At 37.3% G+C, this 27,440-nt stretch overlaps 1 protein-coding gene across 1 annotated transcript in view; it reads left to right on the forward strand.

Annotated features, from left to right (window-relative positions):
- Positions 1–27,440, forward strand: part of LOC109107518 (A-kinase anchor protein 6-like) — a 126,514-nt gene that overhangs the window by 66,470 nt on the left and 32,604 nt on the right. Inside the window, exons 11-12 of the mRNA XM_042773378.1 lie at positions 6,682–6,897; positions 9,901–10,021. Coding sequence (XP_042629312.1) covers positions 6,682–6,897; positions 9,901–10,021 — 337 coding nt within the window. The remainder of the gene's footprint in view (positions 1–6,681; positions 6,898–9,900; positions 10,022–27,440) is intronic.

Here is a 27,440-nt window from a genome sequence, read left to right on the forward strand (position 1 = left end):
AAAGTGTAAATAATTCAATTTGAATCCAAATATACAGATTTTTAATACATGTTTGCATACCCTAAAATGTATTTGAACACTTGAGTCATACTCAAGTATATATCATAAACTAATATATATATATAAAACTTTTTAAAATATAAAATATTATATATGCAAATATATAAGAAAAACAACAACGGAGTGTCTTTAAAAATCCTTATGTGCAGAACAACTTCCTTCTGCAGCTGAGCTCAAGCCTCTGTTACTAATTCGAAAACTTCACTTTAGAACTAGTAACAAAGGAACGTTGAGGTGCTTCACTTATTGTAGCACTGTATTAAAAGCTCTCTGTATTATATGTAGAGTATTATGAGAGAGATGGACAGAGCGAGTGTGATTACCTGCATCTGATACAGCATTCATTCCTCAGCTCATCTCATATTCACAATAAAACATTAATCTGAATGTCCGCTGAGGAAAGCCATATCTTTGTCATACTGTCCTTTCATCTGTTAAGGGTGATTTCCGATGACAGCGCTGATCAGTGCCTTTGCTAACTGCGTCTTACAAGCTATTACTTAAAGTAAAAATAACTACCGTTTCAGTCTCTTTCAATATAAGTCTTTACTGCTGACTCGTAAAACAGTCTCTTGTCGCCATCTAATGGCGGAACAATGTCACAAAAATCACCATCACGAACGCACACACAGTTTCCCAATACTAAATACTACTATGAATATAAAATAGTATTTATTGAATAATTAACAACAACAACATCCATCATAAAAGTTAGACTATTCAGTCCAAAGTACAAAGTCAGTGCTCTGAAATGCAGCATTAAAGTTACATAAAATATAACGTGATTAGATTTTGCCCTTAGCCAAAACTACTTGCTCTGGAACAAATAATAGATTAATGAAACCAAAGACTGCCCGTTAGAATTACCCAAGTGAGGTGAGGCTGCTCTCGGTGGGTTCATAAGCACTTAACAGCCGCTTATGCCCTGGAGCTCACATCTCCGAAAGTGTCGAAGCAAATTTTCAAATAGAAGCTATTAAAACAAGTACTTTCTCGCCTAAAAAAACCTCTTAAAACTACATTCCGTCACACAAAAACAGTAATATTTGGGCGTTCACCATGACACTTGCTGTGAGAAATATGGGAAGCAGGTGATACAAACGGTGAAAGGGCGTTCCTGTAGCGATACCAGTACAATATCTCACGGTTCTCAACCAATCAGATTTGAGAACCAAAATGAACTGTTATGGTATATATATATGTACATATATATATATGAGCACACAAGTTAAAAGGGAAAAAATAAAGAAATTATTGAAAATATATAAATAATCAAACTTAATTAAATTTTTAACTTAAATTAATAATAGTAATATCAAAAGAACTCAGTTAAACATATGATCATCTAAATAATAAAATACACTGGTTTGGCATCCATTTAAGGTTTAATAGAGAGAAAGTCAGTCAATAGTAGCTCATTTACAATGACTTTTAATAGCAGTAATTCATTAATTTTTAACACTTATCAGTTTTATAATGTTTAATACATCTTGTAATATATCTGTAATATGTTTTAATATATTTTAATAATTTATCTTTTAATAAATGATCTCGTATAGTAAATAAATGAACTTATTTAAAATGTTGCTACATAATGCAAAGAGATTTTGCTTAAATAAAATGCATACAATAACACACATACTGTACAGTATAGGGACACAAACAGGTTTCTGTATAATGACCCATATGTTTCCCTTCACCCGTCCACGACGGCAGAATCGACTCTGACATTCTTGACACACACCTGGTGTGATTGCTTGGCATGCATGACAAAGCTAAAGCAAAGCAAGACCATATTAAAGCTTAGATGGTCTCTATTAGATTGAAAATGATCACCCGATCAATACGACCCCCTGCCTGACTAATCCATAACGTGAACATTGTTTCAGACCCCCGCGCCTTTTCCTGCATGTGTTTTGGGGTGCTTAGACTTCATGGAAGCAAGGATCAGCGATTAAATGCCACCTTTCAGCAACAACATTAAATAAGAAGTAGCAATTTGGCTTCTAGCAATTGCTAATTTCACGCCCTGATAAATGTTGCAGGAGCTAAAGCTTTCAAAGATATTTCTTAAAGGGGCGGCAGCATATGCAGGTAAAGGCCTGATGCGTTTCGCGGGGACAAAAGCTCACTTTCTTGTCAAGGTCAAAAGAGCTGTTTTGCTTTAAGCTAAATGTAAGTCGTCCCTTATTACCAATTAAAAATTTATTCTGACCTCATCAATTAGATTTAGGGGCTTTTTAAAAATAGATCATTAAAATGCTGTCTTAAGAAATGATGGTGCATTAAAAGATATTTGACATTTAGCAGAGACAGTACACAGGGCCGTTCACACATACAGGGATTTACTGCTACCAGAAATCATTCATTTTCAGCAGCTTGAGCGACACTGACCACTGGCATGTCTAGCAGGGCGAACAGAAGAGACGGTCCACTACAAAGATGAAGGGGTGAAGTGGAAATGGAATGAAATGAATGGAAGGTCTGCCTTCCAGGTAAAAGAGCCAGTCGCCTTTGTTAGAGGCATCACCTTTTTTGTGCTAGTTTTAGGGTAATTCCAGTTAAAGTTAAAGTTTGGTTTATATCTGATTTCAAATATGAAATGCAACCTTGAAAAAACCTCTCCATTTGAGTATTGGAGCTGTATTTGAATGACACACAACAGCGACCACCCACTTTTCCAGCTGTCTTGATCTCAGAAGTATTTTTCCCATTTATTTTCTCCTTTGGCATTTCAAAATATTCTTCGATAAGAGTTCTATGCCGTTGAACCAAACCAACATGTTCTAATATATATCAGAACATTTTATCTGAAGCTACAATATGTATGAAGATTCAGTAAAACAAAAACTCATGTATCGTGAATCGAGTGACACTGAAGACTGGAGTAATGATGTTGAAAATTCAGCTTAACCATCACAGGAATAAATGAAAATAAATTCAAATGGAAAAGAGTTGTTTTATAGTAAATGCAGTCTTAGTGAGCATAAAACTCTTCTTTTTTAAAACAATACAAATCTTACTGACCTCAAACTTTTGAACAGTATTATAAGTATAAAAACAACTTATTTTATTTTTGCTAAATATTCAGAAATATAAAATGCACTCAGGCAGACAGTATATGATTACTTGCATTGCTTCATGGTGGTGAGAAATCTGCTGACCTCTTTTGTCACTATTTCTGTGTAATGACAGCCTCTGTGATTGGTTGACCTCTTTTTAGGATTATTCCTTAAGAGAAGTGCACCAGGAATTTGACTTTTAAATGTGACTTTTTTTTTTAACTAGCTTCCACACAGGAATACAACATGACTTAACAGCCTCAATTTCTCTCAGATCCTCAATGGAGAAAATGAATGGGATTTTACTTACCTTAAAGGTAGTTTGCATCTAGAAGAGTGTAACTTCAAGAATCTTAATTGAATTATGTAACACATTTTGCATGTTGCCAAGTGCTCGTTTGATAAAGCCCAACCAATTCATCTCGCACCCTACGGTGGCATCTATTCTGGCGACAGTGTAGATAGCCATAGAAATATGACCCCCTGTTTATAGTGCATACATAATTAAATGTATTTGACCAAGCAGTCAAACAACTGCAAATGAATGTAGTCGTATCAGCGGCTGGTTAGCTGCAAAAGACAGATAAGCATGAACGAACGAGAGCAACTTCTGTCTGACAACACTGTAATAATCGCCATTATTTTGAGCTATAAAGTTGCGTGATTCATGTGGGAAGACCCCACTACACATTAAATCTAGCCTTTATGACTAGTGATTTGAAAGTAATAGTTTCCAAATGAGTTTCATGCCTTCTACAGCTCCTCAGAGGCGCGCTCTCCTCAAAAATAATCTCCCCTCGTAACTTTTCCGAGGAGTAAGACGCAGACATGAAGCCAGCCGTCAGGAATAGAAGAACATTCTTTTTCCTGCTCGTGAAAGTGAAAACACTTGAATAAAATACAGCCTCTTAAATGACAATTGGGGAATTTGGTTTTCTTTTTTTTTACACAATGCGACAGCTCTTTCCAGATGCGTGTGGAGTTTGTGAAGGTGAAGCTTTGCAGGCGTATTTGTAAATTTATGAGCTGCTTTGATAGAACCCTCGGCCATTTACAGCTGCCGTCTCGACCCCACACAACTCCCGACTGAATTTATTTTCCGAGCATGCCTGCGTGTGCGCTGCTCGCTTCCGATGCTGCCTCTGAACATCAGGACAGACCTGATGGGAGACATTTCAAACGGGCCGATGTATGTTCTGGCTGTTTTGAACACCGGTCGCTGGGGGGGCCGGGGTGGCGGGAGACTTCCCACCGTTTTCAATCTCGCCGCAGCGCTCCTCACATTCAGAGCAGACGATAAAGAAATCAGTGACCCCTGTGTTTTGTCACATAGCTTAAATATAGAATTTAGGAGGGATCCATCTGCCCCTGTCCAGCAGTTCACCTGTTTTTTTTCTTGTACTGCACGCTAAAGTCACATTTTTCTCTTCATTCCCCAGCTGTTTTCATTGAAACTCTGTCCCGTATGCACTGCTGCCACATGAATCGTCTTCCCATCCGTCTCTCCCTCTCTCTATCTCTCACTCTGTTTTTTCATTGCACATGAAGCAACAGAAGAGCGTTACTCAATTCTGTTTGGATTATATTTGATCCCGATGAATTTCGCCCTCCTGTTGGATGTGAAACACATGTGCCTTAAAGCTCAAGGACGATCATGTCTGTGATTGTTTTCCTCCAGTGCGTGTTTTTTAATCACAATCTGCAGATTTTTAGCAGTCCTGTTTAGCTTACGAAGGCAAATCAGTCAAGTCTGTTCACGCTTTGCCTGACAGACCTTTAATACTTAATACTTAATACTGTTATTGACTTTTTTTGTTCTCAGTATTATATCTCTTTGGTATTATGCAGTTCAAAAGAGAGGGATTTTTAGTGGTGTTTGCCATGGCTGTTGTTCTATTGTTCATATTTAGTGTCCCATTTGTGTTACAGACATGAATGACACCTCAAATCACGCAGCTTGTTCAGGAGAGTGTGGTATTATTTTTCTAAGCAATTGGATGATAAAACAAGAATATCATAAGCAAGTAAGCAACTATTTAGCATGCACTGGCAACCATTTTTACATTGTGGTGGCAAGTTTCAGATGAGCAAGCACCCTTTATTTTCATCAGAAATGTACTAATGTAATGTTTTACAAATCTGAATAAGAACTTCTTTAAATGGGCCAGGAGGAGGAACCGTGGTGTCCAGGATCAAGGGGGTTATCTACCACATCAGCAGGAGGTTATGTGTTCATACAGAGGTCATGCGGGTAGCCGAGAGCGGCTGTTAGTGCAATGGACGACGTGGGGCACTCAAGCCCATAGAAAAATTAATTAAGCAATGCTTTGCTTTTAAGTCAGGGGCTTACATGTGTTTTTCTTTGGTTGACATTGTCTGCCTTGAGATTATGAAAGCTTAGCCTTTACCTCAGACAGTGATTGCATTGTGGGAACGGGCTCTTGTACATTATGAAACGATGAGACAAACGCTCATCAATATCCTGCTGATGAATGTAGGTTTATGTGCTTGATATTGATGTTTTTCATATTCACCCATGGGAGCCGAAACTTCCAGCAGCTCAGACGCGTATGCCTTTATAGATTTCTAATACATTTCAGCTCTGTGTTTTTAATACAGATGGGTAATTCTGCGAGATCAATGCAAATGCATCTTACCCACAGCCATGCAAGCCACAAGAGAGGAGAATCTCCATCATGACAATGTCCTCGGCTCAAAACCGAAGTGGCGTGCTGGGCCGAGCCGTCCTTAGGCTCAAGGTGGCTTGGAGAAATTGCTTTTGTCGGAGGTGGGCATCAGTTATTATTTTGTGTGTAAGCCGCTCCGGTGGGATTGAGTAATTAGGATCCTGATGTGGCATCGGTGAGCCAGCAGAGTGAATCAAAAATGAAGGCAAATGAAAGCAAATTCCTCTGAGGAGGGAGAGGAGAATTCTGTGCGCTCGCGCTGCTAATTTTCTAGAGCTCCTAGTTAGGTTCATTTCATTCCTCCCAAATGAGCAAAGCGCCCGAGCCCCAGCGTTTGATGCCCGCCCAATAAATGGATTGAAAAAGCGACACATCTTTCTGTTGATTTTCTTGTTTATTATCAAGGGTAGCTTTGATTGAGATGCAGTTTACATTCATGGAATCGTCTGACCTTTCTAGAGGCATCTGCCGAGCAGGCGCCGGGCACTCGGTGGAGAATGCGAAGCCGCCGCGCTTCATAAAGTGTTGAGAAATGAGCAAAAAATCAAAGCCGTCTGTTGGAGATTTTATTGGCTTGCTCATTCATCGCCTCATATTTTGCACAATAACTGATCTCCGTCAAGCCAATGTAGCCAATTTTCTCAAGCACCGAGGAGAAATACATATTTTTTCCATCTGATTTGAAAAGCATGTATAAGTGCTTCCTAATCACTGCTGCAAACCAACACACTCCTTTCTGAAATTAAACAACGCCAGTTTCAAGTGCCACTCTTTATTGCTGCTGTATTGATTCAGCCAAATGCTAGAAGTCTGAATTAGTTTAATAGTTTTGCAAATTCTTATAGTTTATTGTTTTTTAATAGTTCTTGAAGTTGGATCAATGGCATTCTGGTAACTGAGGCTGCTGAGATCATATCTATTCTGATTCTTTCTCTCTGTTTGTTTTGGTGTCAGCAGGTGGAGGTCCAACAGAGCCATCGAGAGGCCCAGAAAGATGTTCTGGATCAGATGAGAGTGAAACTTAAAAGTCAACAGTTCTGCTCCAACAGCAGAAGCGTCGACTTCACCCTGATGTCCAAGTCTAACAGGTACGATGAGAAATGTGACTGCACCAAACCTGATGAGCAGCTTAATTTGGAAACCCATTTTTGGTCATATTGTAAGGCAGCATCACATCTGTCCTTTATGGAGAATGCAATCCCTGAATGCACAGTGACTATCTCAGTGAAAAAGGGGCAAAGTGAAAGACATGTTGATCATAAATACACTACGTACTGAAAAGAATCAATAAAATGTATATTAATACGTGTGTTGTTCATCATTGTATTGAAATCATTCTGGAGCAGGTAAAAATGTAGTCTAATGCTTCAGTATTTTGACCTTCAAATTTAGTCAATATTTCATCATGTCATTCATTTCAAGTCTTCCATGCGCTTGGTTTAAAATGCGTGATTTGTATGATATGTGGAGTTGTTGTGTAGAGCGTTTCAAATCCTTCACTTAAGGGCTTCCATGAGAATTATGATGCTGACTTAGAAATCCAATAACTTCCTGGAGTATATTTAATATTTTGTGCCTTGGTTCTTTTGCTTTCACAAATATCTTGCTGTTTGATCAATACTGTTGATTAGGTTTATTTTAAGGACTTGAAGTAACCTTTCTCTAATGCTACTTAGTGGTTCCTCATGTGGTTAGTTACAGACTTGAATGATCTTTTTTTCTTTCCTAAAATAACTAATCCTGTTATTTGGTGGTCCATTAGTTCTCTACCCCCTCCCCCTCCTGGTCCAGTGAAGTCCTGAATGTTAACCATAGAGTCTGGATCGGACTCCTCGGCTTGGCTTTGAATCAAACATCGTTTTAATCCTTTTAAGCTTCTCGTCGTAATGATTTATTTTGCAGTAAAAAAAAAAAACCCATAATGATCCTTTGAATTTTAATGATGAGCTGCCTGCTCAAGGATTCATTGTTTTGACTCTTTGGCCCTTACCTTTGCACGGAAACATGTCTTAAGGGAGGCGCTGTCGAATGCGATGGCCTCCGGTGCCTCTCTCCAGCTCGCCGGCCTCATCAAGGGCTGACGCCCACCGCCGCGGCTCCCAGCATCCCCTCACACCTGATAGAAACAGGACGCCTGCCATTCAGGAATCAAAAGCCCTCTCCAGGAGAGAAGAGACGAGGGAAACACAACAGGCAGCGGTGAAAAGGAGATGTTAAGTCCCCGCATTAGGCACTAGGGATTAGCACCATAAATTAAAGAGCTCTTTCTATAAAACTGTCACTTCGTATGAGATGTGAGGGGTGTCAATACAGCCGGCCAACCTTTCCGGTTGAGGCTCAGGGTGAACAGTGATGAATTAGACCACCTCCCCTCCTCTTAGAAAGGTGGCGTGGTGCTGAGTAGGGGGCATGGTGACATTAAACGGATTTGAAAAGAAATAAAGATGGAGAGGCATCCATTTCAGTCTCACAGGAGTGTCAGTGCAACGCTGACCCGGAGGAGCCAGTTTCAAGTGGCTAACGGCTAATGCTTGTCAACAAAACCACTCCATGTGCGAGATCTGATGAACACGGGGGATGGATCTCATAAAACCTTTCAAGTTTCAGAAAAGCATAGAAAGGAATAAGAAATAATTTTTTGTTTAAACAGAACAAGTGCCTTGATGTTTTTAGTTTGAAGTAGCATTTTAACTGAAATTAATAATGTAAATGTATAAATAATTTAGGCATGTTGAACTTTTTTTTTTAAAACCAACCATCAACTATGATTTGTTACTTGTTATTCAGAGGAATTATTAAATTATGATTATTATTATTATCATTATTACTGTGGAAAAACAACGAACAAATGACATTGTGAATTGACTTTTTGAATTATATAAAAGCATGTACAATTGGTCTGCTCACAAACCAAAGCGAGCAGGAGAAAACGATGCTGACAGAACAATATCCCATGATGCACGTTTGCTAAATGGATCTTACATTTTTTTCTCCTACTTGTTTTTCGTTATTCGTCGTTAATGTTGTTTGGATGCCCTGAGAGCTTGTTTTACAAGCATTTAGATTTATGTTAGCGAGGGGCGAAATGAGTACAGAAAACAATACGGTATGCAAGAATACAGAAAGATGCTGTTTAACTCACAAACAGCATATTGAGTTTTAATATCAGTCGAAGAACGCAGTGCCTGAGGGAGTCTTCACACTTCCGCCGCACACGTCTGGCTGGTTCTAATTTGCTGTCTTTGCCGTTTTGTTCTGATCAATGTCTTGCGTACAAACACGGCTCAAATGTTCACGTACTCCCCAATGTCGTTTTGTTTAATCAGCGCCTGCTTGGAAATGCTAATTCGCAGCTCTATCCTTGTTGAAATTTCCTACGTGCTAGCATTCGATAGCACATTCCTGTTTCTTTTGTGTCTGTACTGAACTGAAATAAAAAGGAAATGTTGATTTTTCTCTTGCACCCTTTTTTGATCGTTATTTGTGTAATTTCATTCATAGTTTTTCTTCTTCAGGGACAATAAGACCTCTTGAAAAAGCAAGAGAGGGAAATTGGTGCTACAGTAGTTTGACATAACTGTCAAAGCGCTCAAAAGCAGTGCGAATTCCAAACAATTTTCCGACTAATGTTTCTAAACATGCGGCCCTCCTGCTGAGGTGCAAATCTAAGCAAAGCTCAGACACTAATATGTTTGTTTGTGGGCATGTGGTGATGTTCTGTTATGAGTGTGCAGTTATAGTGTAAATGTATGCACATACAATCATCCCAGTGCTGTTAAAAAATATTTAATGTGCTTCACCATTGATCTGACTGAAGCGTTGAGCAAGAGGGAGTCATGTTTAATTAAGACGTTCTGCCTCACGAGCCGTCACTCAGGGCGAATGTTAAAGATCCCTCATGCTCGCCGACTCTTTTCACACTTCACATACCCACGTTGCACTGCCCGCTAACGGGCTAGTGTAATTACCTCCGCTTGTCAAATATTCACTCGGTAAAATATGTCCGTACACCGTCTCTCCAGACCTCACCTGAGCTGGAGAAGCTGTGAACTTATTTCTGCATGTCTCATTTTTTTTTTTTTTTTCTTCAGCCTGTCAGAGTTTGAGGCGGAGTATCAGGAGCTCTGGGATTGGCTGATGGACATGGAATCCATAGTGACGGACAGCCATGATCTGATGATGTCAGAGGAACAGAGGCATCACCTGTATAAGGTAAATGGGTTTTTGTGCATTTAAAGTTGCCAACTACAATCGACTCTGACTTGATATATATGTGCTAGCATATTGGATCTGTGATAGACATGCACAACATGAAGTTGATACTGAAAAGGCAACAAATTAAAGGAATAGTTTCATTTCAGAATTCATTATAGACTCTTTCTTTAATGCAGCACAAAAGAACATATTTTGCTCTTTTTCGTAATAGGAACCAGGGCTTTCAAGCTCCAAAAATGACAAATATCATGAAAGTATACTCTAAAAAATAATTTTTGAGGATGTAAATAAGAAAAAGTCATACATACAAGAAAATGCCATTTCAAATTCATGTTTAATTCAGTGCTACTTGACATTTCTTTGTGATGAAAAATGAGTGAAAAAGGTTTCTAAACCAGTTTTTTTCAGTGTTGTATGTAGTCCATAAAAGTAAGGAGTGCAAAGTCTTCTGATTGCTTAGAAACAGAAAAAAGTTAAACCTAAGCTAAAGCTCTCATCAAAATTTGTTGAATGACAACAATAACTCTAATTTCTTATTGAGCTGATGTTTGTAATTTTGAATATGGGGAAACCCAAATGCACTTCTTTTCTGTGTTGGGGAAAGTTTCTTTTTAAAGTAATGCATTACAATATTGTGTTACGCCATAAAAAAGTAACTAATAGCGTTACTTAGTTACTTTTTATGGAAAGTAATCCATTATGTTACCGTTGCATTACTTTTTGTCAGCTGGGCTAGGATTGCTTATTTGTTATTTAATAACAAAAACCCCAAAAGTTATATTTTTGGCAACTGTAAAGGCCCTTTCATCTCAGGCTGAAGGAAGTACCTCTACCTCTGCACGTCACAATTCAATCCAATGGTTTCATCAAGCTGAGTTGCATCATTCATAAATGGCAGTAAAGTTATATACTGAAGTCTCTGAATATGGGAACAAGCACAAATTCTGCATTATACATTATAAGAAAGATTTTGACAAGCAAAATACATTTTTTATTTGTGTTCAAAAAAAGAAAGACAATCCAGGTTTCGTGAGTACTGTAAAAGACTGTAATGAGATGTCAATAAGTTTTTAGAAGTGTTGTGATTGGCTGAAATTTTTCACATTGTTTGTCATTCAATGTAGACCGAGTGCTTCTTCCTGTTCAGTTTGCTTCAGGGAGACTGTCCCTAATGTTCTGTTAGCCACTTTAAATAAGACATTTTCTGCTAAACCATGTATAATTTTCATTTTTTCTTCCTTATCTTAAATGGGAAGGATATAATGGAGAATGTTAAATTATAGATTTATCAGTAATATTTCAAATGAGCCTTGACTTTTGATTCTCTTAAACCAATTTAGCAAAACCACGTCTGAATATTACAATACTGCAAGCCGGCGATTAGATTGTCTTCCATTTCAATCTCTGTCCTGCTGTCACACGTTCTACAGCCAGACTCACTTTGTCATTTGAACACATTTCAGTAAAAGTTCATTTCAGAGAAACGCGAGAGGAAAAGAGAAGGAGTGCAAAGCAGAGATAGTACCTCACCCTGTTTACAGTCCATGAATTTTTATTAGTCCCAGATAAAGTGGCCTGTATTGTGTTAGGTCAATATGTTTGTTCATGATTAAAACAAACAGATTTTGCTCCTCCGTATTGATTGCGTTCACACCTGCCCTAATAAATATGTACTGGGCCTCCATGTTGGTTATCAGCTTTTTTTCGTGGGGTTCTCCTGTGACGCGTTATCAGGCCTCTATGTGGGATTGATTGGGAGAGGGGTACATGTGTAGACTGAGCCCGGGCCAGGACTGGGGGAGTTTATCGTAAAAAGAGGGAGAGGCAGAAAGCCAGACTCGCCGGGAGGCAGAGACCGTAAATCAGCCTCATTTAGGCTTCTTTACCGGACTGATTCCGACACTTGTCATCCTCCGATTGCTCCGAGCATATGGCATATTTCAAAAGAGCAGATTGTGAATCATAAAGAAATGAAATTAATAACCCCCCCACCCCCAGCCTCAGACTGGAAACAACCCCTAATGACGAGAGAAATAACGGCACGCCGGTGGCCCCCTCTTCCTCCTTCCCCTTCCTCTCCCCTCGAAACCTGTGGAGGTCATGTTCAAGGTCAGAACTAATCTTCCCACTCATCGGGCACACTGACCCCGCCATTAGTCATATCTTACAGTAAGAGAGAACTGAGGAAAAATCAGCCAGTTTGATGTACTTTCTTAGTGTAGTGTACTGTTTTTGCTGTGTGCATTATGTAGTTTCTGTATACATAAAAATGTGTATGACCTATTACATGTCTCAAAATGTGCAGTATACACTCAAATCACACTGTATGGATTACTGTATCCCATAATTTAATACACTTGACTTGATTTTTGATTTTCAGTCCGATAAATTAAGTTAAATCTCTTTGATGTTTCATTATTTGTTCAGTCTGAGAAAACTAAGATGTTTTATATTGCTAGCATGCAATGTGTAATTTATGAGTTATATATATATATATATATATATATATATATATATATATATATATATATATATATATATATATATATATATATATATATATATATATATATATATATATGTATATATATATTTATTTAATAATATATGATTTATCAGTGAGACTTCAGACTCCATAAGGCAAGGGGATGGATTTCATGGAAGATCTGCACAATAAATTAAATATTATATAATTATATATTTATAAATAAAATATATTTATAATGTTATTTCATACATCATATTGTTATTTTTAGGAAGATACGTATATACGGTCCTATATAACCATGTAAACTAAATAATAGAAAATGTATAATAACGAAATAATATTAATTGACATTATAATTTAGATTTTTTTTTACATTATTAAAATTGATTTATTATAGTTTTTTTTATAATTGATAATCTATAATTGTTACTGAAGTGATCAAATATCTTGTTTCTGATAATTTTCCTATCATGTTCAAAATGTATCTCTCTGCAATCCTTCATAAAACTGCCTCTGATATAAAACAAACCCGGGTTTATTCACCACTATTCTGCAAGGCCTTTACTGAACGCTACGATGAAGTCAGCTCTTCTGTATCCTTTGAGTCTTTAGTATCTGATCTAGATGTTGAGCGACATTTTGAATTTTTAAACACTGTATGGCTGGATATAGTAAATATTATTGCACAATCATGTAGGAAAGTGGAAAGAAAATGGAAAAAAGACAAACTGCAAATATCTTTTAATAGATTTAAGAACTGTTTATCTTTTTATCAGAGAGCTGTCAAGAAAGCCAAGTCTTTCTGTTTTTCTAATCTGATCGAGAAACATCATCACACTCCTAGAGTTCTTTTTTCTGTTATAAATTCAGTATTAAATTCTTCTGTACAGTCTTTCCAAAATCCTACCTGTGCACTCTGTGAAGATTTCTTAAAACATTTTGGTACTGCATAGTACTGAAATTGCCCTTGTAAAAGTTCTTTAATGATATTCTAATGGCTACTGATTCTGGTGATTCTGTCATATTCGACATTGCTGATCATGAAATTCTTATCTCTTGCTTGGATTAAATTAAAAGCTCTTAATTTCATTGTAACACAGCCAACCTTTTTTTGACTAGTTGATAAAAAAAACCCATAAATCAAGAAATATTTACAATAAAAGTAGATAAAAAAAAAAAATCCAGAATAATTTATGAATTGATGGCATTCACTAAGTTAAACATGCTACATACACTCTCAGAAAAAAAGGTACAAAAGCTGTCACTGGAGCCATACCTTTTCAAAAGGCACACCTTTGTACCTTTTAGGTACATATACACTTTAGGTACTAATATGTACCCAGTACTGCCCCAGTGACAGCTTTTGTACCTTTTTTCTGAGAGTGTAGTTGGCAATTTGGCAACAGTATCACATTCTAATGTTTGAAAAATGTTTTTTTGCTACATACTGCATACATAGTAATAGTAGTAGTAGTAGTAGTAGTAGGTCATTTATTTATCTTGCTCATTATGCAGTAAGCAAAACAGCAGTATTCATGTCTGTACATAACCTTTGAGATGCAACTCGACTGACCATTTATCTCAGAGATGACCGACTGTCACAAGAAATCATAATTTCACCAGAATAGCCTCCATGTTGTCTGTTCCCTTTCTTAAAACAACCATTGATGTGTTTTTAGCACTTTCAACCAATTAACCTAGAGTTTCTCATCTTTTGTTTGCTGCATGTCAGTCAGACGTTAGCTTGTTAACCGCTCATGCGCTGGAAGCGTCAGTGTGTGTGTATACAGCACCTTTAGCGCACACTGACATACTGAATAAATCTTGGTCTAATCTAACACGCTCTAATGCGCTTGCTGATCAAAGCTCAGCTCAGCCAAACCTTCCATGTTCTCTTGTGCTGCTGCTGCCCTGCAGATGTACTCCTTTCTCACTGGCTTGTTTGTTCAAGCTGTACCTTTGAGTGCTGAGGTTTACGAGGCATTGTTATCTGTCTTTATGCATGTGAAATCAAAAGATCTGATCATCTCGCTTTTCCCAGATGCAGCTTTAAAGGGTTTTTTTTTTCTCACGTGAACCGTTTGTTCAAAGCTGTAGGATCTGTCAGAGCATGTAAAATGCAACTTAATTTGCTCTTAGGATTCTCAACTCTTAAACTGATTATGTGTGCTTTAATGGCTTAAATTTTGTAATAAATTAAATGTTATTTATTTGCATGTATTTTCATAAAATACATTTATAATATAGGTTTATTACGTTAATGAACTGCATTATGTTGTTATTGTTAAGACCATGATAACAACATAATGGAATGACCATATTTGGATAAATACCGTGATAATACCATGTTTATATACATAATATATTATTTATTTATTATAAATAATATTATAATAAATACAGCTGTCCATATATTACCATTTTATTTTATTAAATATATATTACATTATGTAAAAAATGACCATAAAAATAGATATATTCAATATATATATATATGTAAAGTTTTTTTTGCATATAGAAAATAAAGCCTATTTTGAATTTTAATGACAATTAAGCAATATCACTTTTTATTATGTTATTTTTTTTTCTTATTCCCTTCTGATCCAAACATGTTCTTAACAGGTTTTGTGAGATTCACCCGAATGTTGGGTGATCATATGCGCCATTAATAGGTGAATTGTGATGGGCATTTATAGACATTTTGATATATTTTGGGGTTTTTGGCTGTTTGCAGGTCGATCGTTGTGCGACATTCATGAGAGCAAGAGAGCAGAGCAGACGGCTCCTTATACTTTCGGATCGCTCTCTCACCTACTTTGCTGTCTTTTTTTTTTTTGAGCAGTGACGCTTCAAGTCAAACGAACGAACAAACACGTGCGCATATTTGCATCGCTTTGATTGTTCCCTGTATATCTCACCTTCTCACACGCAGCCCCACGATTGGTCGATTATGTATAATACCTGCATGTTATTGGTCAAACTGCTTTGGATGTTTTAGGCAATATTAAAATCCTGGCCATGACGTGTCCCATATGAACGGCGCATATGGTCACCCTACCCGAATGCAGGTGGGTTTCTGTTGTTGGGAAGGTCAGGAATTCTACTCGATTTATGTTGTTGCTTTGTGATAAATTGCAGGGATGTTTGTTGATGTGTTGCTCTGTGTCAGGAGTGTGAAGGCAGTAGAGCAGGCATCTGTGTGTGTGTGTGTGTGTGTGTGTGTGTGGAGTGACAGAGGCAGTGTGTGAGTGTGACACATTGCTGCTTTATAGAGCCAGAGCAGGTGGTATTTAATGGGAATCACAGCATCACAGTGCCTTCTCCTGTGTGTCTCTCCCTCATCCCTCCCTCTCTCGCTTTTACACTTTCTCCTTTGTCTCTCTCTGTCTTTAATTTTCTCTCTCATACACCCCAGAGCTCTCTTCCAAAACCTAGTGAGCTGCTTTCCTGTATACAGTATACATGGTCAGCTGCTGTCCATGACATGATTTACTTCAGTGCTTCCCAACTGGTTTTGATTCAGGACTCTGATTTTACATTGGGCCCAATTGGCTGGAATTGTTTATCCTAAAAAGGGGGGGGGGCTTTAAATCAATGGTATTGATTTTCATTATTGGTATTTATTAATATACTTTAAGTTTTCTTTTATTTTTATGTTTTTAAATTTTCAAATATTTTCAATTTCATTTTTATAATTTTGTTATGTGCTTATTTCATTTCATTTTAAAACATTTCTATATATATTGTTTATTTTAATTTGAGTAATTTTAGTGCTTCAGTTTAAACTTTGTTGCTACAAATGAGATTTTTAATCTTTTATTTCAGCTTTATTTCAGTTACTGATAATGGTTTATTTTTGTTTGTATTTATTTTAGTTCAGTCAGGACCCCTCTATTTGATTAAGATTATTGTAGCGGTCCTGAACATTATTTTGGCGGCAGGCTTTACTCTGAAGGGTTCAGATTCTTAGCTGTCCACAGGCAAACCCTCAAAGCCTATTGCAATTACCAGAATTTTTTATATGCAGCAGATATAAAATTCCATGCAGAAGTGATACAGGTCTGTAAATGAGACTGGGCAAGATTAAGCAATGATTAGCTATTAGATAATTTCTGTGGACAAGTCTTTATGTGATATGTGGTGTGTGTGTGTGGGTAGGTGTTTATCTGTGCATCAGACTAAGGCTGGTGTTAGTAGTGTTGGTACGGCTTATCTCATTTAATTGTAGTGGGAGGAGTTACAATCAGCATAGCGTCAGCTGATGTTGGCTGTTACACCGTGGTCTGCCTGAACTACATTTGAGCTCCAGTCAAATATACTTTTTTGGAAGTGTTCATGTTTGCAGTGCACTTCTTAAAAATGCTGTATAAGTAGGCAGCTCACTCAGGTTTTGGAACACCGCTCAGCTCCCACACAAATACCCCAAAGAAATAACCATTTCTCCCTGTTATGACTGTTTCCAAAGACCTCAACACTGATGGTTTGTGCTGAATATGGTGGCTATACTGTTGGGCGCACCTGCATGCGTCATTACCCACAGATGTACACATACAGCATTTTCAAACAGCACTGTATACACACGCAGTATCCTCAGTAAGTATGTGCTAATGAAGGTAATCACTAATGGACATTTGCTAAATTTGATTTCATTGTGCTTGTTTTTCTTGTACTCTTGCATTTCAGCTATGCTCTGGTTTCTGTTGTTGGCTGGTATGTTTTCTATTGGGTAAATAAATCCCCCTCCTCTTCCTCTCTCTCTCTGATAGCCACTCTATCTGAAAAGCTTCTGAATAGATTCATATATAGATTTCAGTGTCTCCTGTTCTGAAAACACTGTTGCAGAGTGCATGAATATACAAAAGTTTGGGCTCAGTTAGATTTTATATTTTTATTTTTTTAAAGAAATGAATACTTGTGTTGAGCAAGGATGCATACAATTGATCAAAAGTGCCTGAAGACATTTAAAATGTTACAAAAGATTTATATTTCAAAGAAATGCTATTCTTTTGAACTTTCTATGCATAAAAAATGAAGCAAAATACGAAGCAGCACAACTGTTTTCAACATTGATAAAAATCAGCATATCAGCATATTAGAATGATTTCTGAAGCATCATGTGGCACTGAAGACTGGAGTAATGATGCTGAAAATTCAGCTTTGATCACATGAATGAAAAAATATTCAAATAAAAAAGTTATATTAAATTGTAATATTTAATAATATTACTGTTTTACTGTACTTTTGTAAAATAAATGCAGTCTTTGTGAGCATAAGAGAATGTTTTAGTGTTTTTCTTTTTTTTGGAAGTGTGTGTTTATTTGGTAGGTAGATTGAATGCATGAGTTTGTTTTGTTTTTTTTGGCGAAAAAGTGACTGTTTATTGAGGGGGAAAAATCACAGGCCTGAGAAAGAGAGAGAGAAAGTGCTCAGGCTGGGAAAGAGTGACAAAGAGACAAAGCTTGAGATGTTGGCAGACAGCTAGTATATTTGAGCAGGAGTTTAGCTGGAGATGATTGGTGTCATTGATGTTTAGTTATCAGTGTATTGATAAGTGAGAGATGGCTGACCCAGCACACGTTTCACCAGCTCACACTGATCTCCTCTCACCTTCTCATCCAATATCAATCACTCTCACATCCAGCCAGAGCCTGAGTGTGTGTGTGTGTGTGATGGTGCCAGGATCTCAACACAAAGGGCCCAGTGTTGAAGCTCTCTCTCTCTTTCTCTTTCTCCCTCTCTCTGCCCTTCCCTCTTTTACAACCTTTCTTTCTTATTTCTTTCTCTTATTTTTCCTGGTTTCCTTTCATTTATTTTGTTTTATTGCCTACTGCTTACTATTTTCCCTTCCTTACTTCCTTCTTATTCTTTCTTCATCCTGTTTTCCCCTTCCTTCCTTACTTCATATTAATCTTTCATTTTGTCCTTTTTTCTTTCCCTCTTCCTTTCCTTGTTTCCTTTCATCCTTATTCCTTTGTTTTCATTTCCTTCCTTGTTTCTCTGGCTTACTTTATTCATTTTCCTTCTTCCTTTGTAAATTCTATTTTTTCATCCAGTGTTCCATTTCTATCATTACATCCTTCCTTCCTTCCTCCCTTTTATTCTTTCTTTTTGCCCTATTTTCTCTTCCTTCCTTTTACTTTTTGTTATCTTTGCTATTTTCTCTTCCTTCCTTCCTTCCTTCCTTCCTTCCTCTTCTTTCTTTTCAAGCTACATACCTTATTTTCTTCCATCCATCCATCCTTTATTTCCTTACTTCATTATTCTTTCTTTTTCACATTTCTTCCATTTCCTTCTTTTTTCTTTTCCTTCCTCGTTATTTTTCTTGCTCTCTTCACATAATTTTTCCTTCCTTCATATTTATTCCTTTTCATATTTATTCCTTTTCATATTTATTCCTTTCTTCCTCTTCTTTCTCCTTTCTTTCTTTCTTTCTTTCTTTCTTTTTTTCTGTCTCTCTCTCTCTCTCCCCATGTGTGCGTGTGTCTATGTACCAGATGGCTGCTCATGATGCGAACGAGCATTAAAAAAGCGAGAGACATTCCACAGGGGAGAGATGCAACAAGCCTGCTAGTTGTTGGATGCAGCCTCTGAGATCAGGCTCTGCCCCTGGTCAAAGAGCTGTTGGGAGATCAGTGCTGGCTGTCACAATCCAAAGTCCGCCTGACCACCCCTCCCTCTCTGACAATCAACATTAGACTAGAACAAAGCCCGCCGCTCCCTCCTCCGTATCTATTAGAGCGACTCATTCTGACCAGATTAATGCACAACATGACGATGCAATTGCGGAGCTGCAAGACGCCTGTGAAAAGGGAAATGTGGTTTGTCAGGAGAGACAGCCATACAGTCCTCACACCCCATGAATAATTGAAAGGAGGGATAGAGGAGAAGGAAGAGACACCTGGAGAAAGAAAGAGGGAGAAACGGAGGGATGACAGGAGGTGTAAGAACAGCTGAAGAGACACATGAGAGAGACAGCGAGTGAGGGCGAAATAGACAGGGACAGACAGGCAAAAAGAGAATGAGAGAGGAGGACAGACACTACACGAGCTGTCTGAAGGAGCCGGTTTCTCCAGCATGACTTTACCAGAGTTGTGTAATAAATAATGTGCCAGTCCTGTGGCTCTCACCCTTTACAAGGTCTCACATTTCTCGGCCCCTCAGATATAGGCTGTACTGTATTTGTTTGTGTTTTTCTCTGATATGTGAAATGAGTGAAAGATACCAGTTAATGTAGCGGACGGTGATCTTTTATTTTTTAAAAATCTTGGCTGAAATGGCTTAAACTCTTGCTCTCAAATTCAAGCAGGCTTCACCGTGTTTAAACCTGGTGAGTTGTTGGAGACGTGGCCTGGTGGGCAGCAGAGGTTGTGCAATAAATAATCATCATCCATCACTTTGACAGACCGGGATGTACATTTTCCATTATGCTCTATTTTTATCTATTTGTAAATATTGTAACACTTGTTATTTTTTAATAAGACATTGATATCACAAGTGCTTTGTAGCAAGTTTTTGACACTGCTGTGTTGCAGTCTGGTCACCCAATTTAATGAATAATATTCTATGAATTATTCCTCTGGACAAGGCTTGGAATTTTTCGCACCCACATCTTCACTCATTTCTCTTTCCTAGTCTGTTTTTACACGGAAGATTTTTGTTTCCCATTTTCTTCTATTTCATAATTTACTATTGAAATATATTTCAATATTCATATTTTAATTTGTATTTAATTTTTTTTTATTTAAATGTATATTAATAATGGTTTGTAATATACACTATCATTCAAAAGTTTCTGCAATATTTTTACTATTTTTATTTTTTTATATTCTAATTATAAGAAGTTCACCATGGCTTTATTTATTTGATCAAAATACAGTAAATTTTGTGAAGAAAAAAAACAGTAATATTGTAAAGTGCTGTAGTATTATTATTATTATTATTGTTATTAATTCTTTGATGAATAGAAATTAAAAAGAAATATCAGGCTGTATTTGGAATATAACAGTGTATCTTTATGTATCTTTTTGTAACAATCTTTTGATCAATCTATGCATTAATGCTAAAAAAAAAGTTATTTCACCAAAAAAATAAAATAAATAAATAATAAAAATTGGTGACCCCAAATGTTTGAATGGTAGTGTATACCTTTTTCCTTTTCCTTTTTTTTTTTATCAAAATCCATCAGCACAAGTGTCTTCAATTATGGCAAACAGCAGTTTATTGCAACCAGTCAGGATATGCTGAATTGTAATATGTAGAAATGTGAGTTAGATTTGAGAAATATTGCCTTTTTTTTTTTTTTTTTGTGAATTAAAAGCTATTAAATGGCTTCAAAACTCTTGGAATAAAGAGCATCTCATATGGACTGCATTTATTCTACTACATTGCCTTTTTTGCAGCTTATATGGAAGAAAGTGTGAACATTCTGCTAGATAAAAAATAAAATAAAATACAATATATATATTGAGTAACTCATCAGTGAATACACAAATGTAGAATTCTGTGTGAACTGTCTCTTTAACTCAGGTCAGGGAAGAGCTCAGTGCAGATCTCTGTGCATTGTTCTCAGCTTGCGTCTTTAAACTCCTCTCAGATGGATTACATATTCATGAATATTCAACTTTTTTGTGTTTTGTGACTGGCTGCCATGTGATGTGGGCTAGTTTTGTCCCCCTACAGTGTCTCTCTTCTCAGATGCTTCCTCATGTGGCATGCTTGAAGGGAATTATGGGAGAGCGTGTGGTGTTTTGTGAGCAGGTTTGTTGTCTCCGTGTGTGTTAGTTGTTATAGTGGTATCGGCTGGGGACCGTGGCTCTTTCTGCAGGACGCGGACTAATTACAGCACTAATGCAGGACACCCCATTGATACACACTCATTCAACATGGCCACACACACACACACCTGCTTTATCTGCCTGCCTCAAAAACATCATTATTTTTTTGTGCGCACACCACATAGTTAACATTTAGACTTTTTTTGCTTTATAACAACTGCTTTTTATTGTATATAGAGGAAGTTAGTTAGATTGTGTTGCTTTAACATGCTTTATGTATATAAACCTCACCTGATCTGTCTGATTTTGGCAATATATTTTATGCAGACAGTAAACTGCATCTGTTTAGGTCTGTCCTGTCTATCTTTTGCAATTTATGAACACAAAAAAAGTGAAATAAGGAGCTGGAGCAGCCGATAGACAGCTATGTTATTGCCAGCGTTTGTATGAAAACTGGCAGGCTTGAAGTCAACCAGCTGGTTAAATATATGTATGATTCCCAAAGATGTGCTGCTCTGATAGAGAATAGGCTTCTTAAATCAACTCTGGGCTGAACACAAGCCCCAAATCCCCAAATAACTCAATGCATTTAGATGCTCACACCACTAGATGGCACTACAGCATCCAGAGCCCATTAAGAACAGAGGAGTTTATGAAAATTAAACATGCACACTTTCATGCGCTCATATTTACTCACAAACACTCTCAAACACGGTCCTGCTTGAGTTTGTTTCCTGTATATAGATGAGGAGAAGTGTTCTTGTGTTCAAAATATATTCAAATTGTGCTTTGTCAATTTCCCTCAGAAAATAGCCACATTTGTTAGTGTTTCCCTAAATAAATGCCGCATTCGTTTTGGGCTGTGCTGTTGTGGAGAGAGAGGGATCAGACCCTTGAGATGGTGCGAGGAGATGAATATTTTGTTGTCAGCAGTTCAGATGGAGTCCTGTTGTACCCCATGCATTATTCACTAATACAAATATGCCATATCATTTACAAGCATGTGTGCCGGGGTGAAATTCACAGCTGGGAATTAGTTCTGAGATTAATTAACAAAGCCAAGCTCCTCGTTTTCTGTCTCTTTCTCGTCCTCACCCTCAATGTGATTCAAATGATACGGCTCAGATAATGAGTTCTGCTTCTGATTGTCTGTATACAGTGAATTCACTTAATCAATATGAAAAAGAGAAATGAGCTCACTGTAGAATATTCTTTATTATTATTATTGCAGTGCACATTCATAAATATTAGTTGTTATGCATAGATCTGAGGTCAGAGGTTATAGTTTGATAAAAATGCATGTCCCTTGCAGAAATCCACTGTGGTATAGTGATTGTAATAAGATGGTAAATGGTACTGAATTATTATTTTATGAATGTACCTTGCTATTTACAAACTACCATGATATATGTTAGGGAAAAAAAACTCACAATATATTACCATTACATACCATTACAAGTACAAAAAGTGATCTAGTGCATACCATGTTTTTTTTTTTTTTTTTTTTTTTTTACATGTGTAATGGTAATATCATTTTAATGCATGGTTGTGGACAAATTCTATGGTATTATTATGTTCCTGGCAAGATGTCCAGAAACATGGTATTAGCATGGTATTTGTCCCAAAACATGCATTATCATGATACATATGTAAAAACATGGTGTTACCATTATGATATATGTAACAAAAATAAAAAGCAAAGCTAAACTTTATCTTACCTTGGTAACATGTCCAAAAACTATGGTAATACCATGGTACTTTTTTAAAGTGGATGGGAGACTTTTCAAGTTCATTTCAAACCAGTTCTCCAGTATTTGTATGCATGTGTCTGTGTGTTCATGTGTGTCTGTTTGCAGGCTGGAGTTCTTCTGCAACACACTGAAATCTGCCAGTGGCTTATGTCCTTATGTCTGTCACACACACACGCGCACACACACATGCAGATACACACTCACACTCATCTGTGCTCTCTGGAAGACCATTTTCCAGTAGCTAGGCAGTAGGAAAGCAGTATTAGCATTTTTGCCTTGAAGAACGCACTGTGGGGCTTTGGGAAAGTTTACTCATATGAGTTGAAAGCAGAGAGGGGCAGGACGGGGGTGGTGCTCTAATTGTAGGCAAATAGTCCCGAGGCATTAAGACTATGGGAGATTAGATGAGAGGGGGCAAGGGAGCGAGCGTGAGTATGCAGTGATGCAGTGTTTGAAAATACACTAAAGTATGTCTTTATGTGCGTTTGGCTGTTCCCTTTGGATAGAAGGCATAATGGCATTTTAATGCAGTGATGTAATGCTGGAGTTGTTCTCCGTACTGGACGTCTGGCAGAGCGCGGTGTTGTTGTCTTTCTTCCCTGTTGTTTCACTGGCGCCGCTCCAGGATGCTGGATGGACCTCCACAGCAACGGACAACGCTTCAGAAGAAAACGGCCCTCTCTGTTTCCACTTTATGTGCTCTTCTCTTACTGCTGCTTGGCTGGGTTTGTGTGTTTTTCTCCCTCAGTGAGCTCTCGGGGAGAGGGACGCGCACATAAACACGCATAAATATGCTCAAGCAGACTGTCACACAGTCTTACACAAATATAAGACACAAGCGCGTAGATTGCACATGCTCAGAGGGTTTTATACATTTGTTGTGTTCATCTTCTGCACTCCTAAAGACAAAACAGCAAGAGCCTTCTGCCTTTAACCTCCAATCTGACTGGCTGGATTCACACAATTTCTGACAATCAATCAGTGTCAGTGTGGAATATATATGAAAAGTTTGGGGTCAGTATGATTTCTTTAAATTAATACTTAAATTAATACTAAGAAATAATACATGTATTCAGCAAGGATTCATAAATTGATCAAAAGGGACAGTAAATGCATTTATAATGTTACAAAAGATTTGTTTCAGCTAAATGCTGTCAACTTTCTATTAATCAAAGAATCCTGAAAGAAAATGGTGGTTTCCACAAAAATATGAAGCAGCACAACGGTATTCAACATAAGAAATGTTTCTTAAGCATCAGATCAGCATATTAGAATGATTTCTGAAGGATCATGTGACACTAAAGACTGCAGTAATGATGCTGAAAATTCAGCTTTACATCACAAGAATCAATTATATATATATATATATAATCAATAATATTTATAATATTAATAATAATTATGATATTAATAATATTTCATAATAATACTGTTTAATTTTTGAACAAATAAATGCAACCTTGTGAGCATAAGATACTTCTTTTAAAAATAGCTTACCGACCCCAAATGTTTTAATGGTACTGTCTGTACATCTCAGGATCCATCTATAAAGAATACTATTCTATTTTAGACATGTTATTTGTGTACAAACATCTGGAAATGTTGTAAAAAGAGCAGATTAATATACAATTTATGTCTTAGTAGTTGAAAAAAACATCTGTTGAATATCAGTCTAACATTTGGCAGGTAACATTTTAACAACATATTGCAGATAAGCAAGCATTCTAACCAAGAATGATAACTGTAAAGATAACAATAACAATGACTATATTAGCATCCACACCAACCGCACAATAATGTTCTGTTTGTTATAAGCTTGCAGTGCATTTTTGACATCTATTCTATTGACAGCCAATCAGAATCCATCCTCTTTAATGCAGGATAGACTCTGATTGGCTGTCAATGTTTAATCGCTCATCAGTTTTAATAAATAATTCCAACGATGTTGTTCCTCTGTGTTATTGTTACAGTTGTGGTGTGGATTACACTTTTATATTAAGAATGATATTTAAGATGATATCTTTATCATTATAGTTATCATCATTGGTCCTTGGTGGGTCTTAATTGTTACATAGTGCACATAAACACACACACAACAAATAGACATACATGTGATATCAGGAACAAATCCTCCAACGCTTGACCTCTGGCAGATGACCCGAGATTGAGAGTACAAGACCAACCTCAAAAGGGGTCAGGAAGGAGTCTTGGAGCCTTAGTGATCTGCAGTGGTGAAGCTCAGAGAAAATCTGTCTTGACTTGTGTGTGTGTGATGTTCTCTGGCTTCAGCATTGTGGAAAGCCTAAGGGGATTCCTGCCTCACCTGCTGTTTGGAGAAAGTCTTGAGAAACAGTTGTACGGTCCCCTAAGGAATGGAGAGATGGGGCATTAAACGAGTGTACTCCGTCCATCATTACAGCTCCTGATCTGGCCCTCATGTTCTGCACTATCTGCTGCATGCCTCCCCACGTATATATATGATTTATATTGTATAAAAATATATATGCCACATTTCTTATATATTATATTATATTATATTATATTATATTATATTATATTATATTATATTATATTATATTAATGACAGCAAAATTTGAAACTAAATGTAATTCTTAGGCTGTATCAGACAATGAATGTAAGTTATTGTGGTCTGTTCTACATGTTCTACTTCATCACTTCCTGTATATGAATAGATTCCTGCAGCAGCTCTTTAGAACAATTTGAATTTGTTCATTCACACATTTGTACACATGTGATGGTGTTTTAATACCTTGTATTTTCCCAGATCCCCTCCCCCAGCCCTTCCCAGAACCCACCCTGCTAAACCCACCCTGGACTTCCCTGAGTACTGAGCATCCAACTCTGCACAATTAAAGCGAGAGGACTATAGTGTGTGCGTTCTGCGCTGTACCATTCAGCATTAGGCTTTTACATTGACCTTGACACCCACTTCATTAGAATAAAGACTGTCTAGCATTTAGGCTACATTGTTCCTCCTCTGCCAGACCCCATGCAAATTCCCACTCGGACTCAGGCGCGGCGGGTCTGTCAGAGGTCATCTGCATTAAACGATTGCCGCTATTCTCCAACTGCTTCTTTCATTCGGCTCAATTGAAACCCTTCTTCCTGCTTAGGATGGGACCCTGCCAGTGCTGCTGCCCGACACACGGATTTTAACTCCTCGCTCCCACGACTGCAGCCCTGGGCTAGCTGTAATACAGGACATGGGGTGTTCCTCCTAGAAAGCAGTTTCCATTCAAAACTTGCTGCTGTGAAGATATTTGGTTGTTGTGGGTCATTGTCAGGGCGTTGCTATGTTTGGGGTTTCTTGGTGGACGTTTGGGGTTTCTTGGTGGACCAAATCTCTGATATTCCAGTGTCTATATATGGTTGAGTCTCTTTTTTTACTAATGAGATAAGACCTTTATATCTCAGTTGTTTCTTATAGAAAGCAATGAGCTCTGAACTCTAGTAAGATTTTCACTTTGTAGAAGCTTACTGTATGTCGGCTATTATCTCATTTTGTGTTTGTTTTGCTCCCTAGAAACATCTGAGATGATACTTACACTGTCTGAAGAATAGTGAGTGGTGCTTTTCTATGCAAAACTCACTGACAAGATGTTTGGGTGTTGTGGGTCATTGCTAGGGAATTGGTTGTTGCCTACTACTGTAGCTCAAATCTTTATGATATTTTGGTCTCTATATATGATTGGGACATGATTGAGATCATCTTAACATCTCAGTTGTTTCTTTTAGAAAGCAATAGGCTTAAATAAACTCTGGATTTTTATTTTTTAAATTTTTGATTAATTTTTTTTTTGTGTGTCTAAATATATTTTTTGAGAGAATTTTGTGATGTGAGTTTTATATTCTGGAGAATAGTGAGTAGTGCTTTTCCATTCAACTCTTGCTGTGAAGATGTTTGGTTGTCATGGATCATTGCCCGGGTGTTGCAGTATTGCTGCTAGCTATATGTAATTGGGTCCCTCCTTCAGTGTTGGTCTATGGCATTTTTTCAGTAATGAGCACCTTCTCAGTTGTTTTTCCTAGACTGAAGATTAAATGGAGAGCAAAAGGACTTTTTAGAAGTTTTCTGCTTTTTAGATTTTGCTCCTTAGAATAACACAGCAGTAATCTCATGCCTCTCTTCAAGAGATTTAGGCGAGATCTTAATAGTCAACAGTTGTCTAATTTTTCTTTATTTTCCCCCAATAATTTTAGCAGAGTTTTTTTTAATAACATTTCCAGAGATTTGAAAGAGCAACCTCTTTTTGTCGCTCTTATTTTCTTGTTCTGTCTCACAGTGGAGAACTGCAGCATTTGTTGTGGAGATGATTTACTTTTTCATGGGCTGTTGAGCCAAAGCGTGCTCTCTCTCTCTCTCTCTCTCTCTTTCTGTCTCT

The sequence above is a fragment of the Cyprinus carpio genome, chromosome A17 (genome assembly GCF_018340385.1).
Source record: "Cyprinus carpio isolate SPL01 chromosome A17, ASM1834038v1, whole genome shotgun sequence".
NCBI lineage: Eukaryota > Metazoa > Chordata > Actinopteri > Cypriniformes > Cyprinidae > Cyprinus > Cyprinus carpio.